At 53.2% G+C, this 19,236-nt stretch overlaps 4 protein-coding genes across 4 annotated transcripts; all 4 read right to left on the reverse strand.

Annotated features, from left to right (window-relative positions):
- Positions 1-1,017: 1,017 nt before the first annotated feature.
- GLOTRDRAFT_49327 (uncharacterized protein) lies at positions 1,018-3,326 on the reverse strand (the record flags this gene model as incomplete). The annotated part of the gene is made up of 6 exons (XM_007872188.1): positions 1,018-1,611; positions 1,788-1,989; positions 2,049-2,092; positions 2,382-2,465; positions 2,603-2,891; positions 3,115-3,326. 6 exons carry the CDS (start codon positions 3,324-3,326, stop codon positions 1,018-1,020), a joined length of 1,425 nt encoding a protein of 474 aa, XP_007870379.1.
- Positions 3,327-10,614: 7,288 nt separating this feature from the next.
- On the reverse strand, positions 10,615-14,911 carry GLOTRDRAFT_141238 (ATP-dependent DNA helicase). The gene is made up of 28 exons (XM_007872354.1): positions 14,739-14,911; positions 14,648-14,661; positions 14,492-14,592; positions 14,405-14,440; positions 14,312-14,345; positions 14,202-14,216; positions 14,077-14,153; positions 13,970-14,018; positions 13,821-13,912; positions 13,741-13,755; positions 13,579-13,682; positions 13,427-13,520; positions 13,130-13,323; positions 12,979-13,048; positions 12,910-12,925; positions 12,820-12,853; positions 12,733-12,770; positions 12,656-12,673; positions 12,581-12,603; positions 12,504-12,528; positions 12,332-12,453; positions 12,236-12,277; positions 12,099-12,179; positions 11,605-12,046; positions 11,347-11,544; positions 11,225-11,295; positions 11,046-11,170; positions 10,615-10,993 (listed from the first exon to the last, which is right to left on the reverse strand). Exons 1-28 carry the CDS (start codon positions 14,858-14,860, stop codon positions 10,753-10,755), a joined length of 2,493 nt encoding a protein of 830 aa, XP_007870545.1. The 5' UTR covers positions 14,861-14,911; the 3' UTR covers positions 10,615-10,752.
- Positions 14,912-14,970: 59 nt separating this feature from the next.
- Positions 14,971-16,317, reverse strand: GLOTRDRAFT_66344 (Methylthioribulose-1-phosphate dehydratase). The gene is made up of 7 exons (XM_007872355.1): positions 16,250-16,317; positions 16,110-16,198; positions 15,774-16,045; positions 15,449-15,634; positions 15,352-15,386; positions 15,210-15,299; positions 14,971-15,124 (listed from the first exon to the last, which is right to left on the reverse strand). The coding sequence occupies exons 1-6, from the start codon at positions 16,298-16,300 to the stop codon at positions 15,222-15,224; spliced, it is 711 nt and encodes a 236-aa protein (XP_007870546.1). The 5' UTR covers positions 16,301-16,317; the 3' UTR covers positions 14,971-15,124; positions 15,210-15,221.
- A 324-nt stretch (positions 16,318-16,641) lies between these two features.
- GLOTRDRAFT_81757 (tRNA methyltransferase complex GCD14 subunit) lies at positions 16,642-18,898 on the reverse strand (the record flags this gene model as incomplete). Its single annotated transcript, XM_007872356.1, has 7 exons — positions 16,642-17,307; positions 17,396-17,486; positions 17,563-17,621; positions 17,771-17,868; positions 17,963-18,065; positions 18,455-18,725; positions 18,845-18,898. The coding sequence occupies 7 exons, from the start codon at positions 18,896-18,898 to the stop codon at positions 16,730-16,732; spliced, it is 1,254 nt and encodes a 417-aa protein (XP_007870547.1). The 3' UTR covers positions 16,642-16,729.
- Between the last annotated feature and the right edge of the window lie 338 nt (positions 18,899-19,236).

The raw sequence follows: 19,236 nt of genomic DNA on the forward strand, positions 1-19,236 counted from the left end.
ATGAACTGTTCGACCCCTCGCAACTTCAGCGCAACTGAGCATTTTGGGCCCCGGACTTCAAACATTGAATTAGTATTGGCCGCAAAATTGACGGCAAGCGCGGGTTACATGGCAAGAGTGTGCATCATTCTCTGAGCTTGCATTTTGGTAAGACTGACAACACTCCGCTTCACAGGTCCGTCCATATAGGCTACAGCGACAGAAACGCAATCAAGCTCCATAAAGGTACCCCTGAGTCTGATCCGTGTTGCGCCACACGCTGCGGACGATGCATAGCTCCCCGTACAAAGAAACACAAAGGCGCCCTGACATCGACCACGAGCGTGGTGGGCACATGGATAAGAATAGATACAGCGGTCAAGTGGGATTTGTGTAGTCCCGAGGAGGATAGGTGGCTCGAGAAGTCTCCCCACCTAGCGTTCTCCGCGTAAGTGGACAGTCAGTGACAAGGTGTAATGATTTAACAATACATACCGTGTTTCGTATATCCATGGAATCCCTCCCTCTCTCCGTCTCTTGTTCAGAGATGATATAAAGTCCCCAAGTGTCGAACGATTATGCCTGTTACGCTACGAAAGAATGCGCACCTTCCTTAGCACCACACTCGCCATCTTAGCTCTAGTTGGATACGCCGCCGCGGCGCCTGGCACGGAGAGCGGTGGTTACAACTGCTGTTGTCAGTCAATGGGAACTGCATGTCGAGAGTGCAAACCATGCATCATCCCTCCTCCCGTTGACACCGCTTAACCGAGAGGTGAGTTGTGTTTACTGTGCTACCGTGATTTGCTCGCTGACGAACATCTGCGATGTGTTCATGGGTATAGACAAGCTATATCATGATGGCGCAGACTGCGAAAGGAACTCAAACCCAAGTCAAACGTCTCATTGACGGAGCACTCATAGCCTTGAATTACTTGTGTCAAACTCAACGTGGCCACTGGCAATCATAAGTGAAAGATCGTTTTCATTCATTGCAGACGTCCTGTACCGATCTTTGGTACATCCACCGTTGGATTCTCAGTTTGTTGGCCATGGAGTGCCATAGGGCCATGCATCGGGCTCCGGCATGACTTTATCCTCCATTGTGTATGCACCCTCACTCAGAGCTTTCATAACATCCTCTTCCATCCATATAGCCTTCTGTAAAGCCGTATCACGGCCACCCATTGCCATGGCGGAGTGCTCCCATATGCGCTTCATCTTATCCATGGAGGCGGTGATGCGCTTCATGATGGGAAGAGTGACCCTGAGAGGCGTTCCCGCTTGGAACAGGTTCTCCAGCGCGCAGTATAAGAACCCTACATACACGTGGTAACCAATGTATAAAGTCATCGTCATCAAAATACGGTGGACAAGAGACCTACAAGCATGCTGCTCATCATCTTCCGGGTATGTTTCGGCAGCCGCGAGATGGTACTTCGCAGCGTTACGAAAGTGATCATGGACCTCTTCTTTGCTTCGGGCCGTGCTTGACAGTACCATCTGCTTGTGATAGAACCCCTTCATCCTGCACGTCCGTGAGTCTGCGCCCTGAAAAGGTGAAGACCACTTACGACAGTGCCTGGCCGCGAGGGTAAATAGTGAAGAACGAGATGAACCCTGGGTCATATTCTATATCTCTCCTCAGAGGGCGCGAAACGACATCTTCAATGATACAGTCGGACTCCTTAAGGATCTCCTTCAACTTGTCCATCGACTCATCTCTCGACCTCTTCGAGAGGCCTTCCTGAAAATCCTGCAGCAGACTCATAGCGCGTAAGAACTTACGAGCTCTTCCAGCAACCTACAATCAAAAGGCGTTCAAGGCGCAGACATCGGACGCCGCGGACGAACGTGTCTTGAAATATTGCGCCTCGTTGATCATCTGGGATTCCAGCCCACTCAGACCGACCCCACTCCAGGACCTCCAGGGCGCGCCCAAGAAACTCGGGCGCCGATGAGTTGTTCATGCGTACATGACCCTCAATAAATCCTCGCATAATCCAACCCCTACTCATAAGAATCAGTGAAGCGGCCATGTCTTGCAGCAGAATGGTACTGGTAGTAACCTAATAGTGGTGGCTAACGCAGGGCGTACGTCGTTCCAGCCCTTCTGACGAAGTCAGGCCAGTGCAGCCTTCTTGACAGCCTGAGGTCCACCCATTGTCCAGGCCTTGAACTGGGACGATTCCATGATCACTGTGAAGAATGCATGAGACGATATATGATTTCCATATTCATTGCAGAGAAAGAAATACTTTGATCGTTGAAGTATTGCGTCCAGTTAGGATCGTCTATCGTAAAGGCCCGATGATCTCTCAGGATGCCGTTAGTCAGACTAGTAATGGCCTACATATGCCTGGTTTCCATTCCGAGTTACACAGCGAATGAGATAGACGTACACCTGTGGCCCCAGCATACGCTACGCCCGCTGGAGTTTGAATCTTCTTCAAAGCTTTCATGGTCTCGACTCCCGTCTTGAACTCCTGTGATTCGGACCGGTCAGACTGGAAAGCTTCATGCCCAACAACAGTTTCATCTCGTATGCTCCTGATATTACCCAAGCCTGAGTGAAGCCGATGTTGTCAATTTGAAGGAACGCAGCATGAAAGAAGCCACGCACACTGCTAGAATAGCCGGCAGGTCCTCGTGCCATCAATTCGGCCTTCATAGATTCAGCTCGTTCCCAAGGTAATTGTCCTTTACTTGGGGTCATATGATATCCAGGAATCGAAGAGGACCCTTGCAAGGCTAAGGCAGTTCTAGCCGTACGCAAACCGTTTTCATACTCCTGCAGTTGCTTGACTTCGTTGAGACTCATCGAGGAGGGATTCTTGACCTTCATAGCAGCCACGGCTTTCTCCCACGATGCAACACTAGGCGTAAGCTCATGCAGTGCCTGTTCCCAGTCACTAGTATCATATCATGACTGGGGAAGAAGCAAAGCATGGGAGTTGACCTGTTGCGCCGTCGCCAAACGACCCCAAGCCTTGGCATAACCGGAATTATACTTTGTGGCCTGCAGTAATATTTGAAACATTAAGCAGAGTGCTGTTTCATTATCATATTTACGAACTTTACGTGCATCACTGGACGCATCGAGGTAACTTGCGGCAGGAGTAGATAGGTCGGCACGATGTACCCGAACCATACGGGCGTGTTGGCGAGACCGACCTTTTGAGATACAGAAGACACGCTGCGCGATTACCGTACAGTACTGCAACGGCCTCTGGGTCATCATCTCCGGTGGTAGTATCGATCGCCCGCGTGTACTTGGCCTGAGCGGCCTCGTAGTCTCCCCGAGAGAACAGGGAATTTCCCTCATCTTTCAACTTCGACCAAGACATTGCAGAAAGGCAAGAAAATAGCCACAGTCCGCTGCGAAGGGGTATTACGGTACAGTTTGCACCGACCTTATGTCTTTATTACTTCATTGGCCAGGCGGCGAACCGACCATGACATTGGCGCCGATATGAGAGCAGATCCCTTGAAGCGCCCGCGCCGTCTGGGCTCACATTCCCGCTACCGTAGGTAGTGGGTCTTGGACCCCCCGGCCGTTCGCAGGTTTCCTGCGATCGTTTCAAGATCTACGCGATCTATTTGACACTATTTGGCACTTAACCGTATATGGCGGACGGCAGGACCGGCACACGGCTTTGGACCAATCAAAGATGGGGTCCTCAAAGGACCCCGATCGTAGAACCACGTGGCATCTCTCTTTCCATCTTTAGCCAAGGTGGCGGATGCTGGTCAAGGGACTCAAGAGAACAGACATGACCTAGCTTGGGGCGTTGGAGATGCGGTCTCCAGGTGAAAGCAGCATACTTCAATGTCAGCTGTTTTACATAAATGACTTGTATACTCAGAACCTGAGGGAGGAGTGAGTGGACATCTCTTCAAATCATTGAGGTGAATGCTCAGTCGGAAATCATGACAACTGCTTTCGCAAAATAAATATATTAGTATATGGTGCTGCTCAGGATGTCAAGTTTTCAGCTTGCTACCAAATCTTATCTATGTCTACGGTAGCGGGCTCTGCCGCTCGCACGGCCCTACCGCCTTATACGGTATGTGAGCCCAGACGGAAGTTGCCGGCACGGTTCGTGCATAACTGGGACAAGTGAGTTGTTCCAGCTGGATAGAACAACACTGAAGGAGAATGGTTCCAGACGTTGTCAACCAGAGAATCAGAGATTACATAGTGATATTAGCACCGGTTAACGTCAGTGGACCGACTATCTCCGAGTCTACACGGCGCATCAACTAGGATAGCTTCGCTGCGTCTGCATGAACGTAGGGCACCAGCTGACGGTTGTATAGGGAAGAAGGAAGGACACTGGTGGAGTCCCCACTACAATTGCCGCACTCACAACCACCCATGCACGGAAGCCGCATCCCCGATTTGCATTTCTGATCCTTGCGGGCGTAGCGTTAACTACACCTGCCGCCACGATTGCAACGGCCAGCCACAGTTTACCGTGCTGTACTTGCGCCGACCCGGGTGAAGGAGATTCGTGTATCGACGCGGAAGTCGTTCCATGCAAGAAGTGTAATATCAACCTTCAACATATTCAGGTATTGTTGCATCCGCTTGTGACCAGCGTGCGAAGTCACATGTTTGGAAGAGTATCGGATAGAGCCTTGATCATGCCGATGCCGGAGCTCGAGTAGAAGGAATATGGGAACTGTCTTCTGTCATAGTACGCGGGAAGGGCAACGGTGGCTTGAAAGCAACTTCAAAATGCCACTCTTTCTTGTCAAACCTCAGAGCAAAAGGGGCAAAGCCGCATATGATTCAGAACGGCCAGGCTCGGCTCTAGCGCGTAGCTGTATGACGTCCTGACAATTAGTTCAAAATCCACATATCAGATAGAGATACCATACCTGCGTGCGTTTACTCGGTGGTAGCAGTCGTCGTCTCAACGGGCAGAAGTATAGTGCTCGAGTGTTTCTCCACAGAGAAAAGGACGGGAATATGATCCTCGCCATCGGGTCTCATTTGTTCTTCTTGAGATGTACCCCACATATGCGTATACCGTCCGTCCTAAGTGCATCGCGTGTCGGTGACTCAGGTCTTCAACTCTCCGCTGATGAACTTCAATGAAATCTAAGAAAACGGCTGTCGGAGGTCCACTACAGGAAAATACACACTGCCATCTGTGTTGTTACATTTTCCGAGACCCGAAAGTGGAAAGCTGGAGGACGGTCAGGTACTGATGCCTGAGTGCAGAAAAAAGGCACTGACATTTCACCTTAGTTGCCGCTGAATTGGCCTGTGAACAACAGCTATAGGCCTAGTACGAAGGCGACGCCACGTATGTAAGACTTCTCCGACTTCATCGGCGAGAAACTTGGGATGATACCTGGCAGTTGCTGAACAGTCAGGGGCACTGTAACAGAATGGAGCTGCCATGCCGTAGATCGCAGTAGCGCAGGAGCAAGGTATCATTAGTGAATATAAATGCGCTGTACTAGAACCTCTGTGAGTGATCGCATCAGGTACAGTCGGACCAGATACCTTTAACTCTAATTTGCGCCCAGGTACAAGTCCTAAAATAACTGCATTCTAAGCTACATTTCTCCCCATCTGTGCTCCGGCCCCTGTACCCTCCGCGATTAAAGCAGAGACAGTCGGGGCGGACATGCGCGGGAATTTCGCGCCTGCGACGAAGCGATCAGGACGGCGCTAACAACCGTCCCTTTACTCGGCGAAATGCTGCCTCGTGCCATTCGAGTTATTCCTGAGCGACAGCAACTGTATGACCGACCCTGTGTGCTTTCTCTTCGTCTGGCACGAGTCCTATGTTGGTACAAACGCGAACACCTATAAAAGGCCAGCGGTGCTCGCGTGTAACTGCAGCGGAAGCCCGCAGCATATCCTCAGACAAGATTGAATCCCTACAATGCTAAGCACTCGCCTGTTGACCATCGTCCTCGCCGCCTTCACTGGCTTTGCCTTCGCTACCCCCTCTCCTCAGAACACCGATCTCGCATGCTGCCCGTGCCCCCCTATGAATCCCAAATTCGGCATTGGACCTGAGTGCCGGGATTGCGGACCCTGCGACGCTTGATTAAATCCGTACCCTCATTCTGTACGTACCAACGCCCTTTGACGTTCTCAAGCCGCCCTGATCCCCTCGTAGTCAGCGCCAAAACGCAGACGATGAACACAATAAGGACATGGGCGAAAGAGGAACAGTACCTGCCAGAGGTCAAAGGAAAATGACGTTCACAAAATATTATGCGCATATGTACTCACTCATCTATGGCCACATAAATTATCTCCCTCCCCTTTCGCTCGTGTAGTACACTGAATACATTACCGCGGCTCACGCCATCCCAGGATACAAATATTAGTAATGTCCGTACTTGAAACAGCATCGGCGTGCACGTTGTTTCTCTGCTCGGACAGCATCCCGGAATCCCATCTAGCGTATATACGATAGCCTGTCACTTGATCTCAGAGATACTCCGATCAGCGCCATGGGTTCATCACGATTGGCCAAGGCTGTACGTACGCGCTGAATCGGAACTCGGTGGGCCCGACGTGACTGGGCGGATCGGTTGTTGGCGAAATAGAGGACAGACGCCACACAATGCACTTACGTTGGCGGCGCTGCGGTACCTTAAACCTGATTCACGGGGCGGCCTTGTTCCCTGTACGTGCCCGACAGTAGGATCGCTGAAGAATATAAGAAGTCAGACGAGTGCGAAAGGTATCACAGCTAAACACCCAGACCAAACACACACACCGTAGCACCATCTATTTCCACTCGACAATGTTAAACACTCGTGTCCTCTCTTTTGTCCTCGTCGCCTTCGCAAGCCTCGCTGTCGCGACACCTACCAACGAAGCGAGGGAGCTACCGTGCTGCCCCTGCCCGCCTTTGAACCCGAAATTCGGACACGGCCCAGCCTGTCAGCCATGCGGGGTTTGCGATGCTTAACAAACGAAGCGTAAGCTGAGAGTATATCTTGGACGAGGGGATTAACTGATGGAAACACCAGGAATATTACCCTGATAAAGAAGTAGTTGCTGCGTCGCCGATGGGCGAAAGAGCGGGTAAAGGAGGGCATGCGGTTGTTGAGAGATAATAAACGTCTACATCACTATAATGCTGGAATTCATATGCTCCACTTCACATTTGTACGCGACCGGCAATACATGCGACGTAATTCTCCCTATGTTCGAGTGTAAGCCCATGTACGGCACACAACGCTAGAACAGAGAAGCTCACCATGGATGTATATCGTCCCTAAGCGGTAGTTTAAGTGGTACGTCAGTTTGTAGAAGGCACGAGACATGACTGCTTTACGGAGTACACATCCACCATGGGTCGCGCGGATGGCCACATTTCTGTAACGTTGCATCGTATTCAATACCGGCATCTAGAGCTGAAACTTGTATCGGCTCTCCCATCGATGCGACCTGCGAACCGTCCGCAGTGACCTGCCGCCCCAACACTGGACAGGATCTATACTCAAGGAAGTCGTCCAGACGCAATTCACCGGTTACTGGGGGACGAGCATCAGGCACCACAACGGCGATACCGCTGCAAATTTACGCTGCTGCAGCGCCTTACAATGAGTCCATTAAGACGAGTCTGGTCCCTGAATCTGTGACATATGTATCCGGCTCTGCATCACATCAGAAGGCTGGTGAGTACGAGCGGTACCATAGCATAACTCAGGCACTCACTCAAGCAGCAACATACATCAAACTCGAGAACGAATCTTCGTCACATCTGCAGGCAGCACGCCGTGTCCCGCGAGTCTAATCCGGTGGTGTCGCAGGCGACATGACCACCTTGTCGGACGTTGTCAAACAGTACTATCATTGAGGGGGTTCTGCAAAAAGTATACGAAATGCAATCCTCCCAACAAAGCTGAGGACGCGCATTACGTAACGGGACCCCGCGCAGCGCGAAGTGTCACTCCGCAGGGCAGCGCGGGGTTGGCTCAGCGGGTTAGCCTATGCTTGGCCGTATATAGATAACAGTAGACACTGCAAGCAATATATAAAATTGAATATCTCTACCTGATATGTTCCTGTAGTGTTGATGGTAAGCGTCTTGCCGGGATTGGAAAACCTGAAGCTCGAGGCTGCGGGTTCGACTCCCAATCCGTTTGTTTCACGCATTGTTGTTTTTTGCCGACGGTTTTTGTCAAGATGTATGCATCATTTGTGAATAAGACTCCTTACTCTTGGGGCTTCGATTTATTTCATCATCACTCAAGATACACTCCACACCATCCTGATATTATGCTGACAAGCCTGTACTTAGTGCAGGAGAAAACCTTTGATATCAGTGTTTCAAGAGTCACAGCCGCCGCCTGCTGCAACCTCCCTTTTCATCCCAACGAGATTGTAATTCTCAGTACATATCACAAAAGATACTTTGTATACCTCCCTACCTACTCTATGTAAGTATGTATATGCGCCGTTCTGGTGTCGAGACTCGACTTCAAATGGCCTGAGACCGTGGGAACACTGCGCAGACTTGCCGCACAGCCGTCTGTGCAGTCACTTCACGATGGCCTCGACCTTCCTTTTACGGGCCGCGCGTCCTCAACTTTGTTGGGAGGATTGCATTTAGTAAAAAGTATCGAATTCGGCCTGTAGCATTCCGCACACTTGACGGATTCTTACCGGATCTTCCGCATATTGTGTGTAACTTAGTGATGACAGCCGTTTGCAGAACAATGGGCCCACTTTTCAAAAATCATTTACAGTCGGACCACGTCGGACAAGCAATTGTAAGTCCCCGAGAGACGGAAACCAGACCATTTGGACTTCCCCACCTTCTTCCGATGTCCCTGGCACCCACTCCGACCCACTCCGACTATACACGATTTTCTGAATTGGTGGTCTATCGATCTGCAAACGGCTGTAAGAGTGAACCCAGCGTGTACTGTAGATGCGCCTCCCAATGATCCCTCAGTATAGGTCAGGCTGGAAGCGTTCCGGCAAGCTCCGGCAGAACTCCGGATCCGGCTTAGCTTAGACTCGTGTGAGCTGAGTCGTAACCACTTGTACTGGCTGACTGGTATGTATCCTGCACCATATGAATTCGTGAAGTTCGCTCAAATTCGTCTGGGATACTGTCTCCGATAAGGGCGACCTATGTTTATGCAGCATTTGCAAGCCGTGGCTACATTTCTCAGGCGACAAAGGTGCGAACACAATACTGGATTTATAGGCCTTAGAGTCGGACTCCTTATCCTCCAAGGGAGCTTCCCGTGTGCTGGTGAGATATTTACTAGTAAACCTTGGAGCGATGCCTCTCCGATCACTACCGTCAATGGTAGGGTCACCCTGCCCTATCCATTCAAATTGATGCAAGAGCTGTTGAATTGGGCCCGCAATCATGATTTATGAGCTAGGACACCATGCTAATCGATCGTTCCAATTAGATATGTCCCTGGCTAAGAACGCTGCTGCTCGCCTCTCCGTCCCCCTCTGCCCTATCCGCCCGTAGTAATGCATTGTGGCTTTATATGACCAGGAAGCTTCCAATATCCACTGGGTCTGATTAGCGCTGCAACAATGCTCAGTGCAGATGTTGCGTACCCGTAAGGCAGACTTCAGTTCTCAGGGCACGCGCACTCCTGACAGGCAGGACCGTGACCGTCAATGGGCGGCAACGGCGGGCAAGGGCAACATGGTAGGTTGCTCTGAGGCTCGGGGGCGGCAAAGGCCGTAGCAACCAGAGCGAAGAGGGTGAGCGTGATGATACGAGTGCTGAACATCTTGCTAATGGGTTTTCTGGATAACTGGATTTTTACCGACTGCTGTCGCATTTATATAACGTCTGACGAGTCCGCAGCCATGGCCACGTCCCAACCTCGGTTCGAGTTATGGAGCTACAAGCCAGTGCACTCGCATCGCATGCGGATTGCAGGCTCCCTGGCCTTCACTACCTGGGGAAGTCGAGGAGCGTTCGCAGGTCACGTCCTGAAGCGACTCAGAGCACTGTTCCGATCTTGTCGGACTGCGATTATTGTTACTCCCATGGTCGTCGGGAAGGATTTTAGCCGCGGGATCACTGACCGCCCGGCATTCAACCATTCCCTGCAATGCAGCGCTTTTCGGCCGAGCTGCTCCATGGGCTCTGGCAAGCGTTCCAATCGCAGTGCCTCGAGACGAATCGTCGGTCAAACTATTGAAGCTTGCCATTGGTCGGTGTTTACTCTGCCTCATTGCTCCATGTGAACCTCCTACAGGCTTTGCGGTTATGTATCACAGGACAGGCCGCTGATGGACGTGTCGGTTCGCTGTCTACAAGCTGCCTCAGTGCAGAATAAAGGGCCCCCAATAGCTGCGATGATAGTACTTGCCGTCGCCGATCTCCTGGCTCGTACATGCGGAACTCATCTACGAAGATAACCGTTTGCGCCTCGCATTGCTTTTACCCTGGACAGGGCCTGTCTGATACCGGATGAGTGATATCGTGCGAGGCATGCCGAGTGGGAGTGAGTGTAACACTGACATCGGCATGGTTATCTTTCTCCGGACGCATATGAGCTTCATCACTTGCCTCGCAGACCTTGCGTGCCGGCTTGCTGTCGTCGATCCGCTGTTGACCCATGGGCAGAGTCAACTGACAGTTATCATATTCATCGGCCCAGTCGGAAGCTAGACTTCACCCGAAGAATCTACAATGCAATTCGGTACGTCCATACCACATGCCCATGATCACAAGTCCTACAACTTCGATGCAACGTATCAATATCATTACACGCCGGCACCTCTCGCATAAATGGCGGAGTAGATCATATAGCCTTCCCTTTCCCCTTCCTCCGTGCGCGACATGTTTCGCGGATAAGTTGTACGATCTCCGCAGTTTCCTCCGAATCCTCAAGCATCTGGCGATGATCCCATACCTCCAGGTTCGCAAGAGTCTTGATTAGCCTGATCGTGCCTTGACATCGACTGTGGTATCCCTCCTCGGAAACGCTCATAGTATGCGCGGAGAATTCCAGCTGACGCGTAGTGCATTTCAAGATATCATTCCTTCGGGTGACTGAGGTCAGTCGCCAAACTCAGCGGCCATAATAGCACGCACTTTGCATCCTTATCATCGATCGTGAGGCCTGCACGCTCCCAAGTCTGAGTGGCATGCTCCCCAAACATGAAGACTTTGTGCAATGTCTGACGAAGAGAGATGAACCCTTCTTTGCGGACTTCAACCTGTACGATCACGCTAGTTAGTCCCAGTCAAATGAATTCACTCTGGTCACGTACACCAATTCTCTTTCCAGAATCCGGCATTTCCAACTCTACATCGTCATCTGGGAGCTCAACCAGCGGGGACGCTATAATCGGTTCAGTGACATGAATCGGAGGGGTGCCATCTGGTCACTCACAGCTGCGTCGAGACACTGTATCCTCGGCAGCGCGGTCAGTTTGTACCAATTCTCCTTCGTCAATATCTGCCGCTTCATTCTCCCGTTGCATCTCGACATCAGTACAATTTGCATCGGTAGTCGGTGCTCTATTCGAAGTATTGAGCAGAGGGGGACGGAAGGGCTTGGTGCGAAGCGCTTGCAACCGTCCCGAATTAGCTTTGCGAAATTGGCATGGGTTAGGAGCATTACCGCGACGAAGCAGCTACTTCCACTCACCCAGACGGCTCGCATAGTCGGTCTTGGGTTGCTTGCGAACAGTTTCAGTGCTGGCGTTTGTCTCGTTGGACGCCGAAAAGCTTCTCTTCAAGCCTCCGCTCTGCATATACCGCGGCGTCTGCACGACCCCTGGAGCCACGTAAGTTCTGATTTTAGGCGGGGGCTTCGGTCCATTGACGTTGTTCGCGTTTCCCCATCCCTCGCCATCATCACCATCTCTGAAATTCCTCTTCCAGCCAGAGTTGACACTTGTACCAACTTGCTGCTTGGACTGGAACACACTAGCCCCCGCGCCAGAGCTCTGTCGCGACAGCGGACGGCTGCCACCTTCCTCGTCATCATAACGGACATCCCTCTCTAGACGCTGGATCTGCGACCCGATGTACTCCTCTGATGCCAGCTTCAGCTTGCGTCGCTTGACCTTGTCCGGGTACTTGCACACCTAGACTCAAATATAAGAAACAACAAACGACGGCGGCAATGAGTAAGCGAACATCACACATCCTGTTACAGTATTTCTTCACAAGTGCCTCGTCATGTATGTCGATCGCCTCGCCGAAGTATTTGCATATCATCTACAAAAGGTCATGTTGGAGGGTACTTCCGAGGTTGGTTGGGAAAGGTCACGTACTACGTGCCGACATATACTATCGGCTTCCGCGAAGTTGATCAGCTGCCAAATTAGTCGGTAACTACTAGGCAGCACAGGCATGAACAAGCGACATACAGAGGTGAGACTGTCCACGGCTCGCTGACTAGGGGGCGGGCCCTGGGCAGAGTCCGCCGCCCAGACTCTTTTGTCGTGGCTCATACCCACCAACTTCCGTACTTTGCACGCATCTTCTCTTGCTGTAGAGAGTGTCAGCTGCGTGCCAGACTGGCACAGGAACAAAGCTCACAGTAAAAGAGTACGCATTTCGCGGGCTATATGCACCAACCGTCAGAGTACGACTAGGTGGCATGCGGTAAGACGCACTGATCCATCCCTTCCCGCTCTCCCTAGCGTTCAACCATCAGTGAGGTCAGTTGGGTCATGCTGAGGGAGACACACCTGTTTCCTGGTAATAGCCTGAGTGACAGGCGAGACTATATTCATCTGTTCGGTCTCAAGAAAATGAGCGACCGTACCTTCGAAGCTCTTTGGGAGGTCATAGTGTATGATATACCTATAAGATTGTCAGAAACTGAAATGGCAGATATGACCACATTACAAACCGGACGTCGGGCTTGTCAATACCGAGACCGAAAGCTACACGTAGACCGGTTCAAAAGTCTTATCCCCGGTTGATAGCGACGAGACCATACCTATCGTAGAGCACACCTTGTCCGAATCACGTAAGAGCAGTGGTTTATCGATCGTACATGGGCACTCACCACGTCAACACCTCCATCCCCGCTGCCTCCCTTCTCCCAGTCCCTCAGAGTCTTATCCAGGACTGAAGACCTACCAGTAACAGCGCCATTTTAGCACATTCCCTTCCCGTGCATGCATCGCCAGTAAGTGAACAGCAAACAACAAACATACTTCAGCCCCTTATGGTACGGCCGCGCATTCAGCCCCTTCCCCCGCAGATACGCCGCCAGCTCGTCACACGTCGCGCGGTTCCGGCAGTACACGATCCCCGAGCTCGCGCGCCCGCGCTTCGCGTGCAGGTTCGAGATGTACTCGAAGATCTCGGCCATCTGCGCGACGGGGTAGGGCGAGGACCAGTATTGAATCTGCCGTATGCATGCGGTGAGTGAGGAACGAAGAGAGGCGAGGGAAAAAGAGGAAGGGAGGGAGGGAAGAAGGGAGGGAGGGAGGAAGGGGAGGGACTAGCACCTCGTAATAGAGATTCGCGCGGTTGAACGGGTGCACAACTTTGAAGAGGTGCTCGTCGGACATTTTGAGGCTCTTCACAATGTCGTCTTGCACTCTATGCCAGCACACTGCATTGAATCACCTCTCGTGGGAGAAGGATGAAGAACGCTTACAGAGGAGTAGCAGTCGCCGTAAGCGCCATGATGGGTACTCCGGGATATTTCTCGCGGAACATCCCAAGCCGCCGATACTCGGCGCGGAAGTCGTGGCCCCATTCCTGCACGTAGACACTTCAGCCCAGACCCTCGCTCGGCGCCGGAAAACAGAGTGTGTACCGAGATGCAATGGGCCTACCCTCAGACAGTCAGTCGATCAGTCAGTCGAGCCGAGTGAGGTGGGATGGAGCCGACGATACCTCATCAACCACGAATCTATTCAGCTCCCGCTGCTCGTACACCTTATCGAGCAACCTGAGCATCTCCGCGCTGCACAATTTCTCCGGAGTAACTGCGACGCGGGTCAGGACACGCACCGCCGTCCGTCTGGTAGTATACATCGACTTACTGTACAGAAGCCGGCTTGCTGGGTGCCCGGATGACAAGTCTTTGATGATCTTAGGCGAAGCGAAGAAGGATTTAGTCTATATGAGGTGAAAGGACCGAAGTACTCACGTCTTTCTTCTCTTCCGGGGTCGTCTCGGAGTTCAAAGCGACGACCTGTACGTGCTTCTCGCGCAGCTTGGTGACCTCTACTGGCGGCTAGTCGAGTGAATGCGCTGAAAGGGAATTCCACTTACGGTTCTTCATCAAAGCTGGTATGCAGTTATGTACGAGTAGGCAACATTCAGTTATGTACGAGTAGGCAACATTCAGTGAATGATGAAAATGGAAAATGGGAGGGACGCACCAAGCAAAGGGGACACGACGACAGTAATCCCATGCTACAACCACAGTTAACCACCCCATCCCACTCGCTAATCACCAATGATCTCTAACTCACATCATCTGCCAGCGCGGGAATCTGGAAACACAAACTCTACGCACATGATCATCCAATCCCACCGCAAGCAGTCGTGTAAACACTCACCTTGCCCATACCCGTCGGCGCCAGCACAAACACGTCCGCGCCCTTCACCGCCGCATCTACAATCGCCTTCTGCTTCCCCTTGAACTCCTTGTGCCCGAACACTTCATGTCCCTCAGGAACGGCATCGCACCACAGAGACGACAAACCGTCGCGTACCTTTCGTCAAAATGCTGGCACATCATACAGAAAGAACAGGATGGTATTCAGACGACGTCGGCGAATAGCGGCACAGGAGGAGAAAACGTACAAATGGCAGTCCACAGCCGCGCTGGGCGTCCGCCTGAGGCGCCTCGGTTTCACGGCCGAGCTCGGGGGCAGGTTGGGGTACGACACCGGGGGTGGCGTGCACAGCGACGACGACGACGCCATCTCTTGGACACGCAGAGACTTGGACGAGCAGTCTACAGTGAAGGGTAGTGTCTACAGGGAAGATAGAAATCAAATTCAAGACGCGTCAACACACGGGATCGCGTTTATAGCACGTGACTGCACGGACTCCGGACAGCCCTAGGTGTGATATAATCATGATGATTCTACATATCTACAACCCATCTACGAAGAGACCCTCTCTTATTGGACAGGGACCGACGCGTTATTCCAGTATAATGTTGCACCGCGTCCAAGTCATCCCCGCTGACAAAAATTTCAGAAAGATTTCAGTCGTACAGCAACGCTCCGCTGGACGGTGAAAAACCATGGGTTGACAGTTGATGCTCACCGTTCAACGGAATCACGGGTAGCTCTCGAGGATAGTTGGGAGCCCTGCTAACTTCATCTTGACACCGACCTCAAAGAGGTAGTCCAGGCACTGGGAGCCGTCAATAATGCATCCTGAACGAGTCGCCGCAACCCAAGCTTACCTCAGTCTGCGCCTTCGCCTTCTCCCAATCTGAGCCTACGACCCCGATATGAGCCTTGAGGCATATTAACAATATAGGAAGAAAGGAAAGCACACACCCCATACATATACCCCGTGCCTCCGCACCAGCACACCAGCAGCGTCAGGGTATTTGACCATCGCCTCGTGCATGCTCTCCCTCAGGTCTTCCTCATTCGGCGTGTTCTCGATGATGGGGACGACAAGCGTATCGAGGAAGGACAGTGCCCGCCCGGTGCCGCCGATGCGCACGCCTTTGATCATCTGCAGGCAGAAATCACTCGCCGGTCCCCATCTGAATGCATCCCGACACATACCTCCTAACGTAACACAATCCCATCCCACCCTTATCAGCTCTCTGCACCGCCCACCGCAACTCAACAAACGAAACGAAACCAACACCCACCTGATGCGAGATCCGAAACTCCTTCTCCGGCCAAAGCAGCGTCGCCATGACCGCATGCTGGCTATGCGTATGTATGCAGCTCCCCGCGTCCCGCAGCTCGAACGCGTTCCAGAACAGCGGCGTGCACGCGCTCTCCTTGAGGTTCTGCGCGGGGCGGCGGAGGAAGACGCGGTCCGCGTGCGGGGACGGCTGCGGGTAGGGGAGGACGAACATGTGGGTGGGGTGGATGCGCTCCTTCTGCACGCCGGAGGGGGCGATGTATACTTTATCACTGTCGGTTTCCGCCAGCTTTCAGCATAAGTATCCCTGAGTGAAATCGAAGATATAAAACACACCCTTGGCGGATACTAATGCCCCCTCCAGTCCCAGTAACCCATCCCAGATGATAAAACCCTCGACAGAGCTCCGGAATCAAATTCGCCGGCTACCTCTCTCATTCAAGAAATCCCCTACCAACAGGCAGAGATCAACTTACATGAAGGGGGTCACTGGAAGTCACCAGCGCGTCGCTATCGCTCGATGCCATGGTCAATGTTAGTAGGGAACAAGAAACTGCAGGATGAAGTGCACATCGATTCCTGCGTCTGAGGAGATAGAATCGAGGGATGGCGAGATACGAGGACCCTGGGCACCCATTGAACATTCACTATATCGGGGATTTTCCGGTGTGTCGGACAATTCGGATAATTCGGACACATTCCTCCCGCCAGATCTCCTCAGATCCCGAGGGGCATTGCAAGTGCCTCAGCCAAGGAAACCGGAGAGATCAGGATGGCGTCCACCAATCTGAAGGAGTCGGGGGCAGATCCCTCTCGTCGCCTCCAATCTTTCTGACTATTCAAAGGATACCTCGATAGTTGCATAGATATCAGTAACGTCGTTCGAGCATCTACCCTACAAATATAATCACTGCATTGTGCATACATAGAAAAGATCTACTTCGTTTCATCGTCCCTCATTCCGCCACTACAGCCATCTCCACATCCCCGGTCCCTTTACTGGGAGGAGGCTCGCTCGCGCGAGTGACCAGCGCCGCGGGCAGCAAGCACGCAAACGTCAGGTAGGACGTATGCCCCCGGACCTCGGGGAACGTCTTCGAGACCACGATCGTCTCTTCTTCCTGTCCAGCTTCCTCAGCGTCGGGTTGCGGTTCGGTCTTTGAGGGGACAACCGCGGACGTAGACGCGGTCGCATCTTGCGCTGGCCGCACATCCAACGCAGCGTCCTTCCCCTCCACGGCCTGCCCATCGTTCTCCTCCACAACATCACCCTTCTCCCCACCCTCCCCATCCGTCTTCACCTTCTTCACCTCAACCCCTTCACTCTCCTCTTTCTGAATGGCCCCCTCGCCCTCTCCTTCTTCTTCCGCCCGCTTCCGCTTCCTCCTCTGCGCCTCTCTAATCTGCCGCTGCCTCTTCTCCTCCCGCCTCCTCTCCGCCTCCTTCAACCGCGCGCTCACCTCGCTTATCGGCTTCAACTTCGGCACGACGGACACGTCCTGCGGGCGGATGAGGGTCTCGTACATCGTAATATCTGATTATTCGGCGGTGAGAAATCAGAATCAGAATCAGAATTAGAATTAGAATTAGCGGGAGGGAAGAAATGGGTGGGACGGGCGTACCGGTGAACCCCGCTTCGTTGAGCGCGCTGACCGTCCGGAGCACCTGCTCCATGCACGGGCTGAAGCAGCATATCCGCGTCACGCGGTCTTTCTGGTAGACGAAGCGCCAAGGTGAGGAAACCCCCTGACATCAACGAAAACGCGAGAAGAAAATCAGAATCACGTACCCTCAGCGCCTTCTTCGCGTGCTCGACCGCGTCCCACGGCGCAGGCAGGTCGAGGAACACTACCACGTACCCAATCAATACACGCTCAATACCAACACGAACCAACCGGGGTTGGGTATCAGGATGCGGATGTCCATCCACCGCATATACCCAACCCATGACGAAAGAACTGCAGTGCCGCCAACGAGCTTAATCGTATCTGACATACCAGCATCGACCGTGTCTTCCACCGTGAATCCCTCCTTGCAGACGTTCCGATGCGTCAGCGTGACCCTGTCCGCGATGCCGTGGCGCGCGAACTCGTCCCTGGAACGCAGCCATCTCAGCAGGCGCCCGGACGCAAAACGGCAATAGAATGCGGGAAACGGGGAGAGGGGGAGTTGTGCTATGCTATGCATACCTCGCTTTGGCGAACCGCGCCTCGTGGAACTCATAAGACCATAGATGGCCTGTGGGTCCTATCGTGCGCGCGGTGGAATGGGTGAACGAGCCCGAGCCGGTACCTTCAGTCCGTTCCAGTCCAGTTCAGTTCAGTTCAGTTCAGTTCAGATAGGTCATTCATAAATCAAAAAAGTCAAGATCGAAATGCGAAGCTGCGGGTGAGGTTTGCAGGTGGCTGGGCTGGGACGATCGAAGCACCGCGGAAGCACCGATAACAGGGGGCCAATGTGGAGATAGGCTAGTGGCAGGGAGATCTAGCCAATCTCTGACCAACGGCTCGGTGCCCCGGCGAGCTAGCGCGGGACACGGGGTCCCGGGCCCAGGACCCCATAACCATATTTTGAATGCAGCTCGTAAAGATAGGACGCGCCACGGCCGTCCCAATGGAATTCGAAAGGGGGGGGGGTGTGTGGAAGGGGGAGATGATCCGTGGAAACGCCCACACACGCACCTGCTTCGATGACCCTGCTCCCGCTCCTTATGTCGAGCCACGAGGTGATGAAGGCGATATCGGCGAGGTAGAGGATCTGGGTGCGGTGCGGGAGCGCCAGCGTCCAGAGCTCGGGCGTCGGGCGCAGGACGTGGATGAACCCGCGCCCGCCGCGCGCGCGCACCTTGCTGCCGTAGGGCAGCCCGACGAGGTCCGCGTGGCGGTACGACCCGTACTTGCTGTTGAAGTCTTTCCCGGGCGCGACGTACAGCGGCTGCACGAGATCGCGGGTCTGCCATGGCGCGCGGATAGGGTTGGGGAAGCAGGAAAGTTCGGGAAGGTGTTAATCAGGACAAGGTTTGAGATCCGTGAAGGCGCCCGCAAGGGGGGCGAATCTGAAGAGGCTCTCACCAGCCAGACGATGACGAGGTCCCCTGCAGCGATTGTGCGCGCTGTCGACCACATCGCGGGCGGAGCGTGCAGAGACAAGTGGCGGCAGCGCCGGGGCCGAGATGCGGACAGGCCTCTGAATCTGATGCCGGCTCAGAACGTTTGAGTGATCAGAACGCCGGTCCGCTGCAAGATTCAGCGCGCTGGCTGGATCTGAGTCTGTGAATACCGCCGATAAAGTGCGCAGGGCGAAGCGAGAGCGCGACAAAAGACAGAAAAACACGGGCAGGCAGAGACACAATGGGCTGGGGACGTCGAGGGGAGCGCCGGACGCCAGGCATGTTACGGCAGGCGCCGGCGTATTTTGTGCGAGGCCGGGCGGGCGGCGGGAATATATATGGAAGTGCTAGCCG

The sequence above is a fragment of the Gloeophyllum trabeum genome (assembly GCF_000344685.1).
Source record: "Gloeophyllum trabeum ATCC 11539 unplaced genomic scaffold GLOTRscaffold_00017, whole genome shotgun sequence".
Classification (NCBI taxonomy): domain Eukaryota; kingdom Fungi; phylum Basidiomycota; class Agaricomycetes; order Gloeophyllales; family Gloeophyllaceae; genus Gloeophyllum; species Gloeophyllum trabeum.

Coding starts and splice junctions, on each gene's coding strand:
- GLOTRDRAFT_141238 (XM_007872354.1), bottom strand. CDS start 14,860: ATGGCGTCGTCGTCGTCGCTGTGCACGCCACCCCCGGTGTCGTACCCC. Junction 13,913..13,969: donor AGCAAGCCGGCTTCTGTACA/GTAAGTCGATGT, acceptor CCCGCGTCGCAG/TTACTCCGGAGAAATTGTGC. Junction 12,278..12,331: donor CCGTGGACAGTCTCACCTCT/GTATGTCGCTTG, acceptor CTAATTTGGCAG/CTGATCAACTTCGCGGAAGC.
- GLOTRDRAFT_66344 (XM_007872355.1), bottom strand. CDS start 16,300: ATGGCATCGAGCGATAGCGACGCGCTGGTGACTTCCAGTGACCCCCTT. Junction 15,635..15,773: donor GTTTCGGATCTCGCATCAGG/TGGGTGTTGGTT, acceptor ATTTCTGCCTGC/AGATGATCAAAGGCGTGCGC. Junction 15,387..15,448: donor GCACGGGGTATATGTATGGG/GTGTGTGCTTTC, acceptor TCGGGGTCGTAG/GCTCAGATTGGGAGAAGGCG.